At 37.1% G+C, this 18,550-nt stretch overlaps 1 protein-coding gene across 1 annotated transcript in view; it reads left to right on the plus strand.

Moving 5' to 3' along the window:
* The window catches only part of ADAMTS20 (ADAM metallopeptidase with thrombospondin type 1 motif 20), a 169,808-nt gene that overhangs the window by 18,877 nt on the left and 132,381 nt on the right, over positions 1-18,550 (plus strand). Inside the window, exon 4 of the mRNA XM_035002841.1 lies at positions 14,025-14,284. Coding sequence (XP_034858732.1) covers positions 14,025-14,284 — 260 coding nt within the window. The remainder of the gene's footprint in view (positions 1-14,024; positions 14,285-18,550) is intronic.

The raw sequence follows: 18,550 nt of genomic DNA on the forward strand, positions 1-18,550 counted from the left end.
TAAATCTTTTTTTTTAAAGATTTTAATTATTTATTTGAGAGAGAGACTGGGATAGAGAGATCACGAGGGTCAGAGGGAGAAGCAGACCCCCCGCCGAGCAGGGAGCCCGATGCGGGACTCGATCCCGGGACTCCAGGATCATGACCTGAGCCGAAGGCAGTCGCTCAACCGACTGAGCCAGCCAGGCGCCCTGCTGCTCATGTTTTGTTGGGTGTCTCAGTGGCACTCGGATCCAACATCTAAATCTTGAAGCCACACCTCTCTCCTCCACCTCCTTCTCCATCTGTACCCATCCCCACCAAAGCAGCCTTTTTTTTTGGTGGTGGTGGGGAGGTCCAGATTTATCTGAATCCAAACACCTGCTCTAATGGAAACTTAGTGTTACTTTTTGAAAAAGTCCTATTATCTAGAGAAGTGTATTTGGGTAACAAATTATCTGCCTCAGGCATTCAGATCTCCCTTTTGCTTTGTTAACGTTTGTACACTTCAGAATATTTTCTTAAGTAGTTATTCTTCAGTCTTACTAGTAAGGTTCTCAAGTTAAATTTTGTCCCCAAAGAGAAATCCTAAATTGTGAAATTTGACACATTAAGATTTTGAGATTGTGAATCCACTGCAGTACGGCTGCCTAATGCGGATTAGAAAAGTGCTCTTCTTGGTCCTCTTACTGATCCTCAAAGTAACTCTGAGCTACGATCGTTCTTAACAGATGTGCTGTCTGAGGGGGAAAGCCTAGTAGTGGTGTGACTGTTGTTCCACGCACACAGGGTTCTTACCAGTGGACTGACTTTGCCAGTCGCCTACTTTGCCTTGTAACGAAATTTACATGTAGTAGTGTATTCCAAAGAGAAGAACTGATCTGCCATATGTGATGCTTATTTTGTGTTAAATCTGTGACAGTGTCCCAGAGCTTTGAAATTCTATTTTGCCTGAAATCTTATATTATCTAGTGTTTCTAATGATGCGGTTAATTCCCACATCAGGGTGAATTATGTGAAATGGGTAAATGGGGAAGGGAATCCATATGCTAGGAACCAGAGTCAGGTTCCAGGTTCAGTTTTTGAATACCGAACATGGAAAGTAACTTGAATCCCTTACATTTTAGGTGCAGTAACAACAGTTCTTTCTAGGAAGAACTACCTGTCCACTCTTAAGAATAAAGTTTTTCTAAATCTTTTCTTTATACAAGGATTATTTATACGATATCATTAAACTGGAAAAATTGGGTAGAAATTCATTGTCAGTTTTGAAAGCAAGGTTTTTTTCTCCTTGGTGATTTCTCTGTGCTAGCTTGGAAATGAATAAGAGAGGATTCTGAATCTTAAGGTATAAGAGAAGCTATCCTAATCATAACCCTTAACTGGAGAGTAAGATCTGCCAATGCCTTGAATATAATTGTGTCCTAGTACTTTAAATCAGTTACAATTTTATTCCCTTCCATGGTTTGTAAAATAAGAGCTTCTCATTTGCTGCTAGTTTTAATTTTTAGTTTTTAGTTTTTTTTACTCCTGTCACCTTATTCTGGTTCATGTAATTATCAAATCTGCTGAGGAGGGACTGAGACTATGAACCCTTTGAAGTATACTCTGCATTTATTCTGTTCTACCTCCATTAAGAATTTTTCCATCTTTGGGCGCCTGGGTGGCTCATTTGGTTGAGTGACTGCCTTCGGCTCAGGTCATGGTCCCGGGGTCCTGGGATCGAGTCCCGCATCGGGCTCCCTGCTCTGCGGGGAGCCTGCTTCTCCCTCTCCCACTCCCCCTGCTTGCATTCCCTCTCTCGCTGTGTCTCTCTCTGTCAAATAAATAAATAAAATCTTAAAAAAAAAAAAAATTTTTCCATCTTTGCTTTAAGTTGGTGCACTTCCTGTTTTTGAAATTCCTAGGTAAGGTTTCTAGTCCCTTTGCAACTTGGTAAAGTTCCTGTGAGTTTTCACTTGACAGCAATGTAAGCCTCCACTGCTGGGATTGGATACATTTCCATTTACCCTCCTAGCAGTGCTTATTCTTCAATGATCTACCACCTTGTATGTCCTTTGGCTTGTTTCATATTTCATCAGTTAGTCTTTATGCAATTTTTCTTAATCTTTTCCTTCCATACCATCTCAAATTTATAAAAAAAACAAAAACCAAAAAAACCCTGCTTTACTCTAAATAGGAGTTGATTTAAATACTTAAGATGTTCTTCATTTATACAAATAAAAATATGATTAAAAATATGATTAGTCATTCATTTTTAGGTCTTTCACTAATTGTACATTCTTAGACTCTTGCTTTGTTGAAAATTGCTATTAAATTGTTTTATAATTAGCATCTTAATTATTTTTTTGTGGCTAATGTACGTGCTTACAATTTTGTAAGATTAAGAATGTGGTCTCTGGGGGCGCCTGGGTGGCTCAGTTGGTTAAGCGACTGCCTTCGGCTCAGGTCATGATCCTGGAGTCCCGGGATCGAGTCCCGCATCGGGCTCCCTGCTCGGCAGGGAGTCTGCTTCTCCCTCTCCCACTCCCCGTTTGTGTTCCCTCTCTCGCTGTGTCTTTCTCTGTCAAATAAATAAATAAAATCTTAAAAAAAAAAAAATGTGGTCTCTGGAATCCCGAGCTATGGACTAGCTCACAATTTAGGGGCTATATTGTTCTGCATGTAATTAACACTGTCTTGCATTGTTCTTAAATTTGTTATATACCTCTGCTGTCCCACCTATTTGAAGATTTTGTTTGTTCCTGAAGGTAAAAGGTGGAATTTTATTCCATTTTTTTTTACGTTCTTCGCAGCAACTAATACTGCATTATGTATGTAATAACTGCTGCACAGACAGAAAAGGACTTGTTAGTATCAAAATAACCTTTCTGCTCAGTCAGGTATGTAAGACAAGGTTCATTCAGAAGATGATTTGGGGCCTCATACGAAGATGTAGATCAGATGGGGAAGTCAGAGAAGGCTAACTTGAAAGAATTACTCCTTACCTGAGGCCCAAAAGCTGAGCACGGAATTGGTCAGAAGAAAGGGAGGGCAAAAAGTATTCCAGATGGAAGCAACAGCATTGCAAATGCCTGGAGAGGAGACGGTGCTTGAACCACTTAGGGAACTAAAAGTAGTAAATTGTGGGATACCAGGGGATGGCAAGATGATGTGATGCTGGAGATGTAAGGAGGGGCAAGCCAGTGAAGGTATCTCTAAGCTTTGTTAAGGGATTTGGGCTTTAACCAACACTAATCCAGTGAGTATTGGGAGTTCTTTACCCCAGTAGTTCAAACTAAGGTCCTGGTATAGGGTCTGATTGTTGTTTTGTTTTGTTTTGTTTTCTCCCCTGACCTGACATGGCCTGGACTATTTGCTGTTATTGGTAGCAGAGCTGTAATCAGCCCAACCGGCCCTGCTTGTGGGGTCAAGACGATGCAACTGGAATCATAGGCTGAGTGGGGGTGCAGGTATCCAAATTGAAACTGGGGACTGTTAGAGGAATAGATGCTGGGTAGAGAAAATGAGAATGTGCACCAACAGGTGAAGAATTGTGATTAGTATTGGGAAAATTGAGGTACTTTGAGCACTACAAAAGGAGATGCCCAAAACATGGAAGTACAGAATGAAGGATATTCTTGACATCAATAGATTAATAGCTAAACTTTACTTGTGCTGAGAGGTGGAATGGATACAGGACTGAGCTATTAGTAACTAACATACAGGACCAGTAACATTCTTAGTGTGAAACTGTTTCTCGGGTTTTAGGTTAACTCACTTTTTTACTGCTGTATCCAGTAATTCTGTATATATTTTAGCAAATTGGGATTATCCACTGGCTTTTTGGGACACACATTCCTCAATTGGAAGGCCAAGGGTAATATTCAGGTTATGATTTTCAAAATCTGATTTTGCAACAGCAAATAGGAATTTCTGAATTCTCCTTAGTGTATCCTCTACTAGTCCTGGAAGCCTCAGTTCATAGCATTCAGCTGGGAAGAAAATCGATGGTGTAGGGTCAATAGTCTGCCCTTTTTCTCGCACCTCCTGGTGGGCTGGGAGAGGGAGAAGGAAAGCAGGAGGAGCTCAGTGGTCAGACATGTTCAGGTTTTCCCTGTTCCACGTGTATAAGTGAAAAAAAGGCTGCTAAGGGGAGCTTCTTCTTGTTCTACATTAATAACTCTGGAGGCTGAGGCCTCAACCTTGCCCCAACATGGATTTGTTTATTCATTTGTTCCTTCATTTGTAAAATATTTATTGAGTACCTCTTTCACTGAAGCTACAAAGGTGCTGGGGCCTGTTTAACATGTCCCGTAACCAGCCTGTACAAGTATGGGGAGGGAGGGAGGGGAGGTGTAGGAGATGAAGTCACAGTGGTAGTGGGAGGCTAGATTGAGTAGTTAATGGGTGGATCCAGGTTGTGGGGCCTGAAGACTAAACAGATGGGGGGGTGCTTTAAGAAAAATTATGAGTGTAAAATCTCTAGGATTCTTTTCAAGGCCTTGGAAAGGGATTTTGTAAGTGAGAGGCCAGAAGTTTAAGCTGCTTTTCGTTCATGGTGAATCCACCCCAACACATAGGACATTGTAAATCACAGTAAGGATTTTGGCTCTGATATTGGAAGGATTTTGAACAGAAGAGGGACACTGATCAGCCTACATTTTAAAGGGATCACACAAATTGTTAAATGGAGAAAAGACCAGCAGAACAAGGGAAGAGCAAGGAGGGTTAGGAGGATACTGCGGTAATCATGCCGAGCAAAGATGAGGTCTTGGATTTAGATGTAGCCATAAAGTTAGAAGTAGCCACATGCAGTATATGTTTTGATGGTCAAGCTGACAACTGGGGGTGAAGGTGAGTGTTGAGACTTAAGAGTGGTCAGATTATTCTAAGTAGTTTTTTAATTTTTGCCTGAGCAAATGGAAGGATAGAGTTTTACTGAGAATGGGGAAGGCTGTGGGAACTACAGGTTTAGAAGGAATATCAGGAGTGTTTTTGTTTTTTTGTTTTTGTTTTATATTTTGGGTCTGAGCTGCTAGTTAGATGTCCAGAGTGAGACAAGTCAAGTAGGCAATAGATAAGTTGGAAGTTTGGTAAGGGGGTCTGGACTTGAAATAACAGGAATTAGAGTATCCTCTTATATTCTAAGGCTGTATGAATTCGCATAGGGAATAGACTAGAATACAGAAGAGAAAGTCTAAGAACTGAACTGTGGGGCATGCCAATGTTTAGCACTTGGGGAGGCGAGGATTAAACTAGGAAAATTTAAGAGAAGAGGCCAGGAAGATAGTAAGAAGACAGGAATGTGTGCCCCAAAGCCATGTGAAGACTTCTCAAAAAAGGTAGGACAGATTAATTGGCTAACTGGTAGGAATTCAAAGAATATGAAGATTTGGAAACTATTATTGAATTTTGCAGAGTAGGATGATTGGTGACCTCAAATGTGCTATTTGAAATGGGTTCAATATTCTTGGCATGAATTAAACTTAAGTATTGTGAAGAGACTTAGATGAATTATTTTTAGACTGCTTTTGTTGGGAACTAATCCTGTTGTGAAAACTTTCTTTAAAAAAGTCCTATGTTTAAACTTTGGGCTATAGCAATAAATAACCTATCTGAAAATAAGAGCTCAATCTGTCAATTTTAAATTATTTTTGTCAAAATCCCAAAATAGTGCACTTAAAAAAAAAAAAACTATGAAAAGCAATAGTAAATAAAAATTCATTTTGTTAAAGTTAACAAATACTTCATAGGAACTTTAAAAATGTATCACTTTTGTTCAGAAATGTGTCCCTATATGTAGATTTATTTTGGACTTCTGTTGGTCTATTCAATGTGCTACTACCATACTATATTTAAAACAAACAAATTCTAAGTTCTGAAATGTGGTGGAAGAAGCCCTTGACTTGGTCAAGATTGTCTTGGTTATTTACCCTTTGCATTTACATATAAATTTTAGAATCAGGTTGTTGGTTTCTGCAAAAGGAAAAAAAAATTAGATTTTATTGATCAAGAGATCAGTTTGGTGAAGTGATATCTTTATAGTGTGTCTTGTAACCCATCAATATGGTATATCCTCTATTTCCCACATAATAGTTTATACATCTTTATAGAGGTGTTGTGTATCTTTTTGTTACTGAGTATTGGGTGAGATTTTTTAAGTGGTATGATTTTTAAAATTTCATTTTTTTCTACATAAAAATGCAGGCAATTTTTGTTTTTAATATTCAACCTTGATCATATATTCTGATAGCTTATCTGTTGATGCTTTTGGATTTGTACATGAACAATCATGTAGACCGCTATTTTTTTTTCCTTTTTATTTTATTTTATTTTTTTTCTTTTATATATATATATTTTAAATTTTATTCTTATGTTAATCCCCATACATTACATCATTAGTTTTAGATGAAGTGTTCCATGATTCATTGTTTGTGCACAACACCCAGTGCTCCATGCAGAATGTGCCCTCCTCAATACCCACCACCAGGCTAACCCATCCTCCCACCCCCCTCCCCTCTAGAACCCTCAGTTTGTTTTTCAGTCTATCGTCTCTCATGGTTCGTCTGCCCCTCCGATTTCCCCCGCTTCATTCTTCCCCTCCCGCTACCTTCTTCTTCTTCTTCTTCTTTTTTTTTTTTCTTAACATATAATGCATTATTTGTTTCAGAGGTACAGATCTGAGATTCAACAGTCTTGCACCATTCACAGCGCTTACCAGAGCACACACCCTCCCCAGTGTCCATCACCCAGTCACCCCATCCCTCCCACCCCACCCCCCACTCCAACAACACTCAGTTTGTTTCCTGCGATTAAGACTTCCTCATATCAGTGAGATCATATGATACATGTCTTTCTCTGTTTGACTTATTTCACTCAACATGATACCCTCCAGTTCCATCCACATCGTTGCAAATGGCAAGCTCTCATTCCTTTTGATGGCTGCATAATATTTCATTGTATATATATACCACATCTTCTTTATCCATTCATCTGTCGATGGACATCTTGGCTCTTTCCACAGTTTGGCTATTGTGGACATTGCTGCTATAAACATCGGGGTGCACGTAGCCCTTCGGATTAGACAGCTATTTCTTTCCAATCTTTCTACCTTTTATTTCTTTTATTGCACTGGCTAGGATTTCTAGAATGAAGTTGACTAGACATGGCAACAATGAAAATCCTTGCCTCATCGCCAACTTTAGAAGGAAAGCTTTCAACATTTTCTAATCTGTGCAATGTCTGTGGAAGTCCCCTACATTTCTAGCTTAAGAATTTTTATTATGAATGGATGTTGAATTTTATCAAAACTATTTTCCTCTACATATACCATGATGATCATGTATTTTTCTCCTTTGTTCAGATAATTGATTTTTTTTAAAGGTTTTTATTTTTTAGATTGTGCGTGAGCAGGGGGAGGGGCAGAGGCAGATGGAGAGGGAGAGAAACTCAGACTCCATGCTGAGAGTGGAGCCCCACACAGGCTCAATCCCATGACCCTGAGATCATGACCTGAGCTGAAACCAAGAGTCAGACACTTAACCGACTCAGCCACCCAGGTGCCCTCAGATAATTGATTTTCAAATGGCAAGTCCACTTTGTTTTTACCAGACTGGGTTTGGTAATTTCTTTAGAATTTTTGTATGTGTGTTCATGCATCAATTTGGTTTGCAATTTTTCCCTTGTGTTGAAAGCAAGAAGATGGCCTATTGAAGGGAATGATTAAAATGATGGGTATGTGAGCCGTATAAGAATGTCATCATTTTTGTTTTGCTCACTTAATATTATAGATCTACTGACTAAACAAGTGAAAATAACTCAATAGACTTGTGGAGAGCAAGAACTGTAAATTTTTCCATCTATAGTTTTAGATTACTAATCAACCATATAGCTCGTTTTACAGTTTTCCTTTGGTCTACCAAACACAGTTTAATTGCAAATGCTTAGTGAAGTACATTTTAATCTTTGGCTCTCTACTGCTTACCCATGTGATAATTCCTCATGAAAAGGAAGTAAAGACTTTAATTATTTGCAATTAGAATCTGATTTAGTATTGCTGCCATATTTAAAGACCTGGAGATGGGAGATTGGGCTGCTCTCACAATGAGTACAAATCCAGGGGAAACTGCGCAAGCATGGTCCATGCTCTTGGCTGGTACCTGCCTGTGTTCTACTGTTTGTGAAGATCATTACTGCTGGAGTAAGAGTTGGGCCCATTGCCAGGTCAGGCGACAGATACACTGTTTCATGTGGAGAATATCCAGACCTTTGGACCTACCCCCAAGAAGGCTGCTTTCTTGGGCTTTTCTTTCTTGGAAGAGAGCCAGAAAACTGAAGGGATAAAACTCCCTCATTGTGACCTGTTAGTCTGCAGTCTACAACTTTCTTTGCATATACATAACTGTACCTAGATGTTAGATTAACATCCTGATGTCAAGATTGACAAAAACATTCTTTTTAAAATGCAGTGATTGATTAAATTCTGAGATGTACCATAAAATACCTATTTGAAAATAAGAATTCAGTTTATCAGTGACTTAAGTTTTTTTTCTCATGTATCTCAAACCAAAATTAGTGGACTTAATAAAAGCTGACAAAAGCACTATGAATAAGTTAATTCCATAATACAGGTATTAAGTACTATTATGATTTCAGAGTTTTAATTTTTAACATTTTATAGTCAGTGACTGGCTTTCATTAGACCTAAGTTTTTACTGTTAAAATTACTTTGAAAAATACCATTAGTGTTTTCTTCTTAAAAAACCTTAAGCAAATATCAAAGATTAGAAGAATATTTCACATGAGAATTCTACTTTCAGTCAAAAGTTATTTCAGGAATGACAGATCTAGGAGGAATAAATTATAATGGCCAGACTAGCATTTGACAAGAATGAGTTAAGGTAGAAGGTTAGATTACCTTTTTGATTTTTGGGAGTTATAACTTTATTATCCAAAAAAACATTCAAGACAAACTAATAGGAAATACTCATGCTGATATTTTTAACAAGTTAGTACTAGTGTGGAAAAATAGTATTACACCAACACTTGAATGGTGATAGAGCAAATAGAGGTTTTAATAAATTACAAATGCCCACTTTAATCTAACTGCATTTTGGGAGGTATTAGAATAGTTAGTACTTAAAATGACCTCAGTGCATTTTTGGAATGATTCCACAGCACGAGGCAGACTGTCCAATAATGTGGGAAATCTTGTAGTTCTGGAGCAACTCCTCTAAAGTTTGGACAACAGTTAAAAGGTTTTGTGTTAAATTATGAGAAGTGGTAGATTGGCTGGGCAGCTTAGTCCGTTAAGGGTCTGACTCTTGGATTTCAGCTCAGGTCATGATCTCATGGTCGTGAGGTTGAGCCCCACATTGAGCTCCATGTTGAGGGTGGAGCCTGCTTGGGATTCTCTCTCCCCTTCTTCCTCTACCCCTTCCTGCCCCAACCTGTGCACCCTCTCTCTCCCTTAAAAAAAAAAAAATCATGGTAAGTGGATATGGGTTAGAATTGGATTGCCCTGAAGGCTCATCTGAAGGTAGAAAGATAAGATTAATAAGGTAGAATTCTGTACTATTGTCAGTTTTATTAGTGTTATGCTATATTCTAACTTCAGCCACACTTGCAAAAAAAAAACACACTAGAGATCAATGTTCAACATGAATTCTGAATAAGTGATTTTTCTTTAAAGAATGAAATGTTACATTTATTTGCATTTTCAGATACTATTTTCAGATAAATTTAACTCCTGAGATTTTCAAACCCCTTCAAGAAGCCGTAGATTAGGAGTTTGGAGTATCATAATTGGCATGTGCATAGTTGTCTCTTTAAATTCTTACACTCGTGTCAGTTGTCTAATTTATCTTAGTCTCACTTTGCTTAGAATTTCTGATAAGGGACAGGATTTGAAATTGTGGAAAAAGTACTTCATAAAATACAAAAGATTACACAGTTTTTCTATACTCTTCGAGTGCAAAGGTTGGGATGCCAAAAGCTCGAAAGAGACCGCCAGTGCATGTCCCTTTCCAAGAAAGATAATCCTAAAGGTTTTGAATTTATGAATGAATGTGTACCTGTTTTCAACTCCTGATCTGTGTAAGGATTCTTGATTCAGCTTATTAGGGAAACCTGTCTTCTGCATCTTTGGAGTGAACTGATGGGGTGGCTTCTTGAGAATGTAGGTGAAGAAAGGGTATTTAATGCTTGACTTGGGTGCTCTTTGTCATGTCAGCCCACATAGCAGATGGAACTAGAATTTCTTGCTGGGTGTAGGATTAACGGGCATAATTTGGGGGTTTCCAGTGTTCTTTCTTTCAGGGCCTCTAGAGTGAAAGGACAGTACTGGATCTGTCCCAAGTCTATGCACGGTAGAGCTGAATGACTTTATATTCAAATCTTGGCTCAGCTCTGATTCTGTAATTCAAGAAGGACTAGACCCCATATATTTATGAATATGACTAGCTAGTTCTTCTTTTAGTTCTGTAGGAGACAGCATTTTCTGTTATGACCCTGGTTACTAAATTCTTAACATTCTACACGTATTACCACATATGACCTTTAGAAGAGTCATGTGATCTGGAATTCTCATGTAATATTGAGGAAATCTGAATTCATTTCTTTGTTATGCCATTTATTTGGTGGCTACTGCAATTGCGTATAACCTGTGTCACATGTCTGTTTTAAAATGTGCACTATAATAGAAACTGATTCAGGGATGCAATGAGGACTAGTGATGTAATGATTCTTTTATGTTTCAAGTTTTGGCTGGTCACGGGCAAGTCCATATTCTGTACATTTATTGCTAGTAGGTGGGGTTCTAATTAACTGGGGAACCTCTTTGAAATAAAGCTTTATAAAATGCTTTATAAGCTATGTGCTATAATTCTTTTTTTTTTAAAGATTTTATTTATTTATTTGAGAGAGAATGAGAGACAGCACGAGAGGGAAGAGGGTCAGAGGGAGAAGCAGACCCCCCGCTGAGCAGGGAGCCCGATGTGGGACTCGATCCCGGGACTCCAGGATCATGACCTGAGCCGAAGGCAGTCGCTTAACCAACTGAACCACCCAGGCGCCCGCTATGTGCTATAATTCTATAAGGGTGGTGGTAATTTCTAAAATTGACAAATCATGGAGACTATAGATTTTCATAAGTCTTTGTAATTGAATACTAATATTTTAAAAAATGTTCCAGAGTTATTTTATTACCTGTTACCTGGATAGTTGACTTTAACTTTCCTGTTCCCCACTTTCTTCACATATAAAATGTGGATACTAATAGTACCTACCTTACGGAATTAATAATAAAGGAGATAACTTATATGAAGTATACCAGTATCTGGTACATGGTAAATTACTCCTTAAGTGCTTATTAGGTTTATTATTGTTCATAGTAGTATTAATAATACAACTCCATAGCATGGCATAATAGGACATATAATCCAGAAAAGTTTAAATCTTGAGGAAATAAGTTAGATTTCATAATATCTGATATGATCACTATTTTAGGGCACACACAGTTCTTTGAACCGGGAGCCCTGTTGGCCGTTTAACAAGTGGTTTAAATTCTGACGATCCAGAATAAGCTTCATTTGATTTTATGCTCATTTTCAAAATAGTTACATGCTATTGGAGAAGTATAAAATTTGTTCATGTGGTCAAATACAGAGCATTAAGTATCAGTTCTAACCTATGTAGAGACCAGAGTATTTTACTTGCTTTCAGGAAAATCAAAAGCAATCTCTCCATCTTTGAATTGCTGCTATTGTATATCACAATTAGAAGTATTCATACCCTGAATTTCTGGTCTTACAAACCTTTTGTCCCTCAGTGTGTTCCTTTCTTCCCTTTCTCTCCCAATTTTCTATCCATCCTTTTTCCTAATTTTTTTTCTCTCCATGAACATTTGTTGAGCACTTACAAAAGGCATAACCCATTGCCCAACAGTGTTCTTAGTGTTTAAAGAGTTTATAGCTTGCTGGTAGTGCTGGTATGACAACCTTGTTTAGTGGTGGGCTGTGGGGAAGGACTTGGACTTATGGTCAATGTGGATCGGTGGTAATTTCTTGAGATAAAAGGGATGCTCCTGAAAATGAATTTTTTGGATGTGAATGAAGGGGGGTGGGACAGGGATTGAAGTTGGTGAAGCCATTTTGGAGACTTTGTTTAATTTTGCATTAATTATTCTAATATTCTAAGGTGAGAAGGACCTACAAGAGTTTAGAGACCTGGACACTGTTGACAATAGGAACAAAACAAGGAAAAAATTTAAAAGCGAAATGACAAAACAAGGTGACCAGATACAAAGGGTAAAAGGACAGGAAGAACTCAATGGTAGTGCATGGTTTAGCACGAGTTATGCATATTAGGAAGTTACTACTCATAATAATAGAGCAAATCTGGGAATAAGAAAAGAAAATTAGGGCGCCTGGGTGGCTCAGATGGTTAAGCGTCTGCCTTCGGCTCAGGTCATGGTTCCAGGGTCCTGGGATCGAGCCCCACATCGGGCTCCTGGCTTGGCGAGGAGCCTGCTTCTCCCTCTCCCTCTGCCTCTCTCCCTGCTCATGTTCTCTCTCTCTCTCTCTCTCTATCTCTGTGTCTCAAATGAATGGATAAAATCTTAAAAAAAAAAAAAAAAAGAAAATTAAATATTGTATAATTTGAATATGAAGTGCCAGTAGGGCGTTTATGTAGAATTATGGGTTTCTAATTACATTGTTTAACAGAAAATTTTTTAGTAGTTTATATTAGGGATTATTTTCAACAATCTCCTTGCATTCTATGATACACTATTAAAAGTGTTATTTTTACAGATGTAATTAAATATTTTATGTTCTAGTGGGCAGATTATCCATTGTATGGTGTTCTTGATTTGATGGGTATGGTTTGCTCTAAATTATTTTTGGGTCATAACACACTTGCTATTAATAAAAGATGGCACATCATTTTAGCATTTGACTTGGAACATAAATAAAGACAAGTATTTCATAAAGATGATGTAATTGACAAATGAGCTTTGAATAATGCCCAGTTGGGTATTTGGAAAGGTCATTTTATCATTTGTTACACTGCTTAATTATGAATATCAAAACATAATGAGATTAAGTGTTTAGCCTATAAAAGTTAAGATGCTGTTTTTAAAAACATGGGTAACTAAAAAATTACAATAATAAAACAAATTTATTGTAATGGCATAATGGACACAGAGATGTTAAAGAATTAAATAGTTCTACCCACCTTCTAGTCCCCCTCCAATACCTCAATGTTAAAAGTTTGAGGTGTATACTTATATACCTTTTTGGCTCATTATATAAATTTTTATGGCTAAAAACTTGTGTATTCTTTGGAAGTGCTACAAAAATAAGATCATACTATACATATTACTGACACTTAGATTTTTACTTAAAAAAAAAACAACACATGGACATCCGTATCAGACCCACAGACCTAATTCATTTTTTAATAGCTGGATAACATTTCATTATTCAGTTTTTCCTGTGTTGAGGTTGTTAGTCTGAAAAGTCATAAATTGAGTCTCTTGGACTTTAGTTATAAAAGCCATTTATATGCAAAAGAAAAACAATGAAAACTTTCTTCCTAATATTCATACTGTATATTTCATTTTATTGTCTTACTGCTTTAGGTAGCATTACCAAAACAATACTACATGGTAGTAGTGAGAGATGTCATATTTTAATACCTATTAGTTTGGTATGTTACTATTTAAGAATTTAATAAAAAATACCATGAATATATGAATCAGTGTGAAATGCAGGACTTGGAGAGGAACCCATATGCAGCCTCTTGAACAGTCATGCTGTTTAAAAAAAAAAAGACTTGGATTTTGATTTTTCTTAGGGCAATCTATGAAAATGAATATTTTATTACTAGTAATAGTAATCCTCGTGATACTGCTATATAATAACACTGTTTAACTTCTTTTTATCCTTGTATTTCACATTGGAAGCAGATGTGTATGTATTAAATTTTTGGCTATCTATTTTGTGCAATACTTTTAGTCCCATCCGACTTAATGGCTCTGCATTATATTCTTTTTTTTCCCCCCAGAAAGTCAAATAAAGCAAACCACTTTACCCCTTCAAAACCACAGCAACATGAACGAAGATCTTAATGTAAAGAAGGAAATGGTTTTAGGGTATCCTTCAAAAAATAAATCCTTGGAAGATGAAAGAAGTCAATTACATTCCAGGAAAAAACGTTTCTTATCCTATCCAAGATACGTGGAAGTCATGGTTACAGCTGACGCTAAAATGGTTCATCATCATGGACAGAATCTGCAGCATTATGTACTAACTCTAATGTCAATTGTAAGTAAACTCATCCTTTAAGCTTTCTAAGATGTTTAATGTTTTCTTCACAGTTAACTTAAGAGTTACTTGAGCAACTTTTTAACACTTGAAAATCTCTGAAAACACTTATTAAAAATACTTGAATTATTCTTTATCATGTGAATACTTTCTACCCCTTAGTGAAGGGTAGCACTGATCTTTTGCCCCTTGAATCTGATTTTTAAACCCTCTTATTTCTGAACAGAAGGAAGGGGGATACTATTTTGCTGTTGCTACACTTGCCAAATCAGAAATTAGATCAAATGATATTTTGTTTTTTAAGTTTTTAATTCCAGCATAGTTAACATAGTGTTATATCAGCTTCAGGTGAATAAGTATAGTGATTCAACCATTCTATACATTACTTAGTGCTCATTGTGATAAATGTACTCTTTAATCCCCATCACCTATTTCATCCACCTCCCTCTCTGGTAACTATCAGTTCTCTATTGTTAAGAGTCTATTTCTTGGTTTCTTTTTTTTTTTTTTTTTCCTTTGCTCGTTTGTTAAATTCCACATATGAGTGAGATCATATGATATTTGTCTTTCTCTGACTTAATTTGCTTAGCATTATACTCTCTAGCTCCATCCATGTTGTTGCAAATGGCAAGGTTTCATTTCTTATGGCTGAGTAATATTCCATTGTGTGTGTGTGTGTGTGTATACACACCACCTCTTCTTTATCCATTCATGTATCAGTGGACACTTGGGCTATTTCCATAATTTGGCTGTTGTAAATAATGCTGCCTTAAACATAGGGGTGTGTGTATCTCTTTGAATTAGTGTTTTTGTATTTTTGGGTAAATACCCAGTAGTATGATTACTGGATTGTAGGGTATTTCTATTAACTTTTCGAGGAACCTCCACACTGTTCTCTATAGTGGCTACACCAGTTTGTCTTCCCAGGAATGGTGGAAGAGGGTTCCTTTTTCTCCACATCCTCACCAACACTTGTTATTTTTTGTGCTTTTGATTTTAGCCATTCTGACCGGTGTGAGGTGGTATCTCATTGTAGTTTTGATTTGCATTTCCCTGATGATGAGTAATGTTGAGCATTTTTTCATGTGTTGGCTATCTGGATGTCTTTGGAGAAATGTCTGTTCATGTCCTCTGCCCATTTTTTAATTGGATTATTTGTTTTTAAGGTATTGAGTTGTATCAGATCTTTATATATTTTGGATACTACTCTTTATTGGATATGCCATTTGCAAATATCTTCTCCCATTCCATAGGTTGCTTTTTAGTTTTGTTGATTGTTTCCTTTGCTATGCAGAAGCTTTGTAATTTTTTTTAGAAGCTTTGTATTTTGATGTCGTCCCAACGGTTTTATTTCCCTTGCTTTAGGAGACCTCTCTAAAAAAACTGTTACTATGGCTGATGCCAGAAAAATGCTGCCTGTGTTCTCTTCTAGGATTTTTATGGTTTCAGGTCTCACATTTAGGTCTTTAATCCATTTTGAGTTTATTTTTGTGCATGGTGTGAGAAAGTGATCTGGTTTCAATCTTGTGCATGTAGTTGTCCAGTTTAACCAGCACCATTTGTTGAAGAGATTTTTTTCCCATTGGATATTCTTTCCTGCTTTGCTGAAGATTAATTGACCATATGGTTGTGGATGTATTTCTGGGTTTTCTGTTCTGTTGATCTACATGTCTATTTTTATGCCAGTACTGTATTATTTTAATTACTACAGCTTTGTAATATAACCTGAAGTCTGGAATTGTGATGTCTTCAGCTTTGCTTTTCTTTTTAAGATGCTTTGGTTATTCAGGGTCTTTTGTGGTTCCATACAAATTTTAGGATTTTTTGTTCTAGCTCTGTGAAAAATGCCATTGGTATTTTGATGGGGATTGCATTAAATGTGTAGATTACTTTGGATAGTATAGGAATTTTAACAATATTTGTTCTTCCAGTCCATGAGCATGGAATGCCTTGCCATTTCTTTGGATCTTCTTGAACTTTTTTCATCAGTGCTTTATAGTTTTTAGAGTATAGACCTCTCACCTCTTTGGTTAAGCTTCCTAGATATTTGGTTTTTTAGAACACCTGTAAATGGGATTATTTTCTTGCTTTTTCTGCTGCTTCATTGTTGGTGTATAAAAATGGAACAAATTTCGGGCGCCTGGGTGGCTCAGTCGTTAAGCGTCTGCCTTCTGCTCAGGTCATGATCCCAGGGTCCTGGGATTGAGCCCCACATCGGGCTCCCTGCTCTGCGGGAAGCCTGCTTCTCCCTCTTCCGCTCCCCCTGCTTGTGTTCCTGCTCTCGCTATGTCTCTCTCTGTCAAATAAATAAATAAAATCTTTAAAAAAAATAAAATGGAACAAATTTCTGTACATTGATTTTTGTATCCTGTGACTTTACTGAATTCATTTATCAGTTATAGTAGTATTTTGGAGTCTTTAGGGTTTTCTATATATAGTATCACCCCATCTGCAAATAGTGAACGTTTTACTTCTTAACAATTTGGGTGCCTATTATTTTGTTGTCTAATTGCTATGGCTAGAATTTCCAGTACTATGTTGAATAAAAGTAATAAGAGTAGACACCCTTGTCATGTTCCTGATTTTATAGGAAAAGCTCTGTTTTTCCCCATTGAGTATGATTTTGGCTGTGGGTTTTCCTTTCCTCTTTCTTTTTTTTTTTTTTTAAAGATTTTATTTATTTATTTGACAGAGAGAGACACAGCGAGAGAGGGAACACAAGCAGGGGGAGTGGGAGAGGGAGAAGCAGGCTCCCCGCAGAGCAGGGAGCCCGATGCGGGACTCCATCCCAGGACCCTGGGATCATGACCTGAGCTGAAGGCAGTCGCTTAACCAACTGATCCACCCAGGCTCCCCTCTTCTTTCTTTTTTTTAGGATTTTATTTATTTATTTGAGCGAGCACACAAACGGGGAGGGGCAGAGGGAGAGAGACAAGCAGACTCCCCACTGAATGGGGAGTCCAAGATGAGGCTCGATCCCAGGACCCTGAAATCATGACCTGGGCTGAAGTCAGATGCTTGACCAACTGAGCCAGCCAGGTACCCCAGTTGTGGGTTTTTCATATAAGGCCTTTATTATGTTGAGGTAATGTTTTCTCTAAACCTACTTTGTTAAGTGTTTTTATCATGAATGGATATTTTCCTTTGTCAAATGCTTTTTTCTGCATCTATTCAAATGATCCTATGGTTTTTATCCTTACTGATGTGATGTATCACATTGATTGATTTGCGAATATTGAACCATCCTTGCATCCCAGGAAAAAATCCTGCTTAATCATGGTGAATGATTTTTTTTTTTTTAATGTATTGTTGGATTCAGCTTGGTAGTATTTTGTTGAGGATTTTTGCATCTATGTTCATCGGAGATACTGGCCTGTGGTTCTATTTTTGTGTGGTATCTCTATCTGGTTTTGATATCAGGATGATATTGGCCTCATAGAATGAATTTGGAAATTTTCCTTCTGCTTCTATTTTTTGGGATAGTTTGAGGAGAATAGATATTAACTCTTTAAATATTTGTAATTCACCCGTGAAGCCATCTGGTCCTGGACTTCTGTTTGTTGGGAGTTTTTTGATTACTGATTCAATTTCATTCCTGGTAATCAGTCTATTCAAAGTTTCTATTTCTTCCTGCTTCAGTTTTGATAGGTTATATGTTTTTTAGGAATTCATTTCTTTAAGGTTGTCCAATTTGTTGGCATATAACTTTTTATAATCTCTTAAAACTATTTCTGTGGTGTTGGTGTTTCATTTGTGACATTTGTGACTTTATTTGGATCCTCTTTTGTGATGAGTCTGACTAGAGGCTTACCCATTTTGTTCTTTCAAAGAACTAGCTCCTGGTTTTATTAATCTATTTTTTTTTTAATTTCTATATTTGTGCTCTAATCTTTATTTCCTTCCTTCTGCTGGTTTTGGGTTTTGTTTCTTTTTCTAGCTCCTTTACGTGTAAGCTTAGGTTGTTCATTTGACATTTTTCTTCTTACGGTAGGCCTGTATTGCTATAGACTTCCTTATTAGAACCACTTTTGCTGCATCCCAAAGATTTTGGACCATTGTCTTCATTTTCATTGGGAGAAATGATATTTTATTTTTATTATTTTTATTATTTTTAAAGATTTTATTTATTTATTAGAGAGAGAATGAGAGAGAGCACATGAGAGGGAGGAGGGTCAGAGGGAGAAGCAGGCTCCAATGATATTTTAAATTGTAAATGTATTTATGGGGATAAAAGGATAGATTATTACTGAGAGCTGCTTTAGCAAA

The sequence above is a fragment of the Mirounga leonina genome, unplaced genomic scaffold (assembly GCF_011800145.1).
Source record: "Mirounga leonina isolate KUSES-001 unplaced genomic scaffold, KU_Mleo_1.0 Mir_126, whole genome shotgun sequence".
Classification (NCBI taxonomy): Eukaryota; Metazoa; Chordata; class Mammalia; order Carnivora; family Phocidae; genus Mirounga; species Mirounga leonina.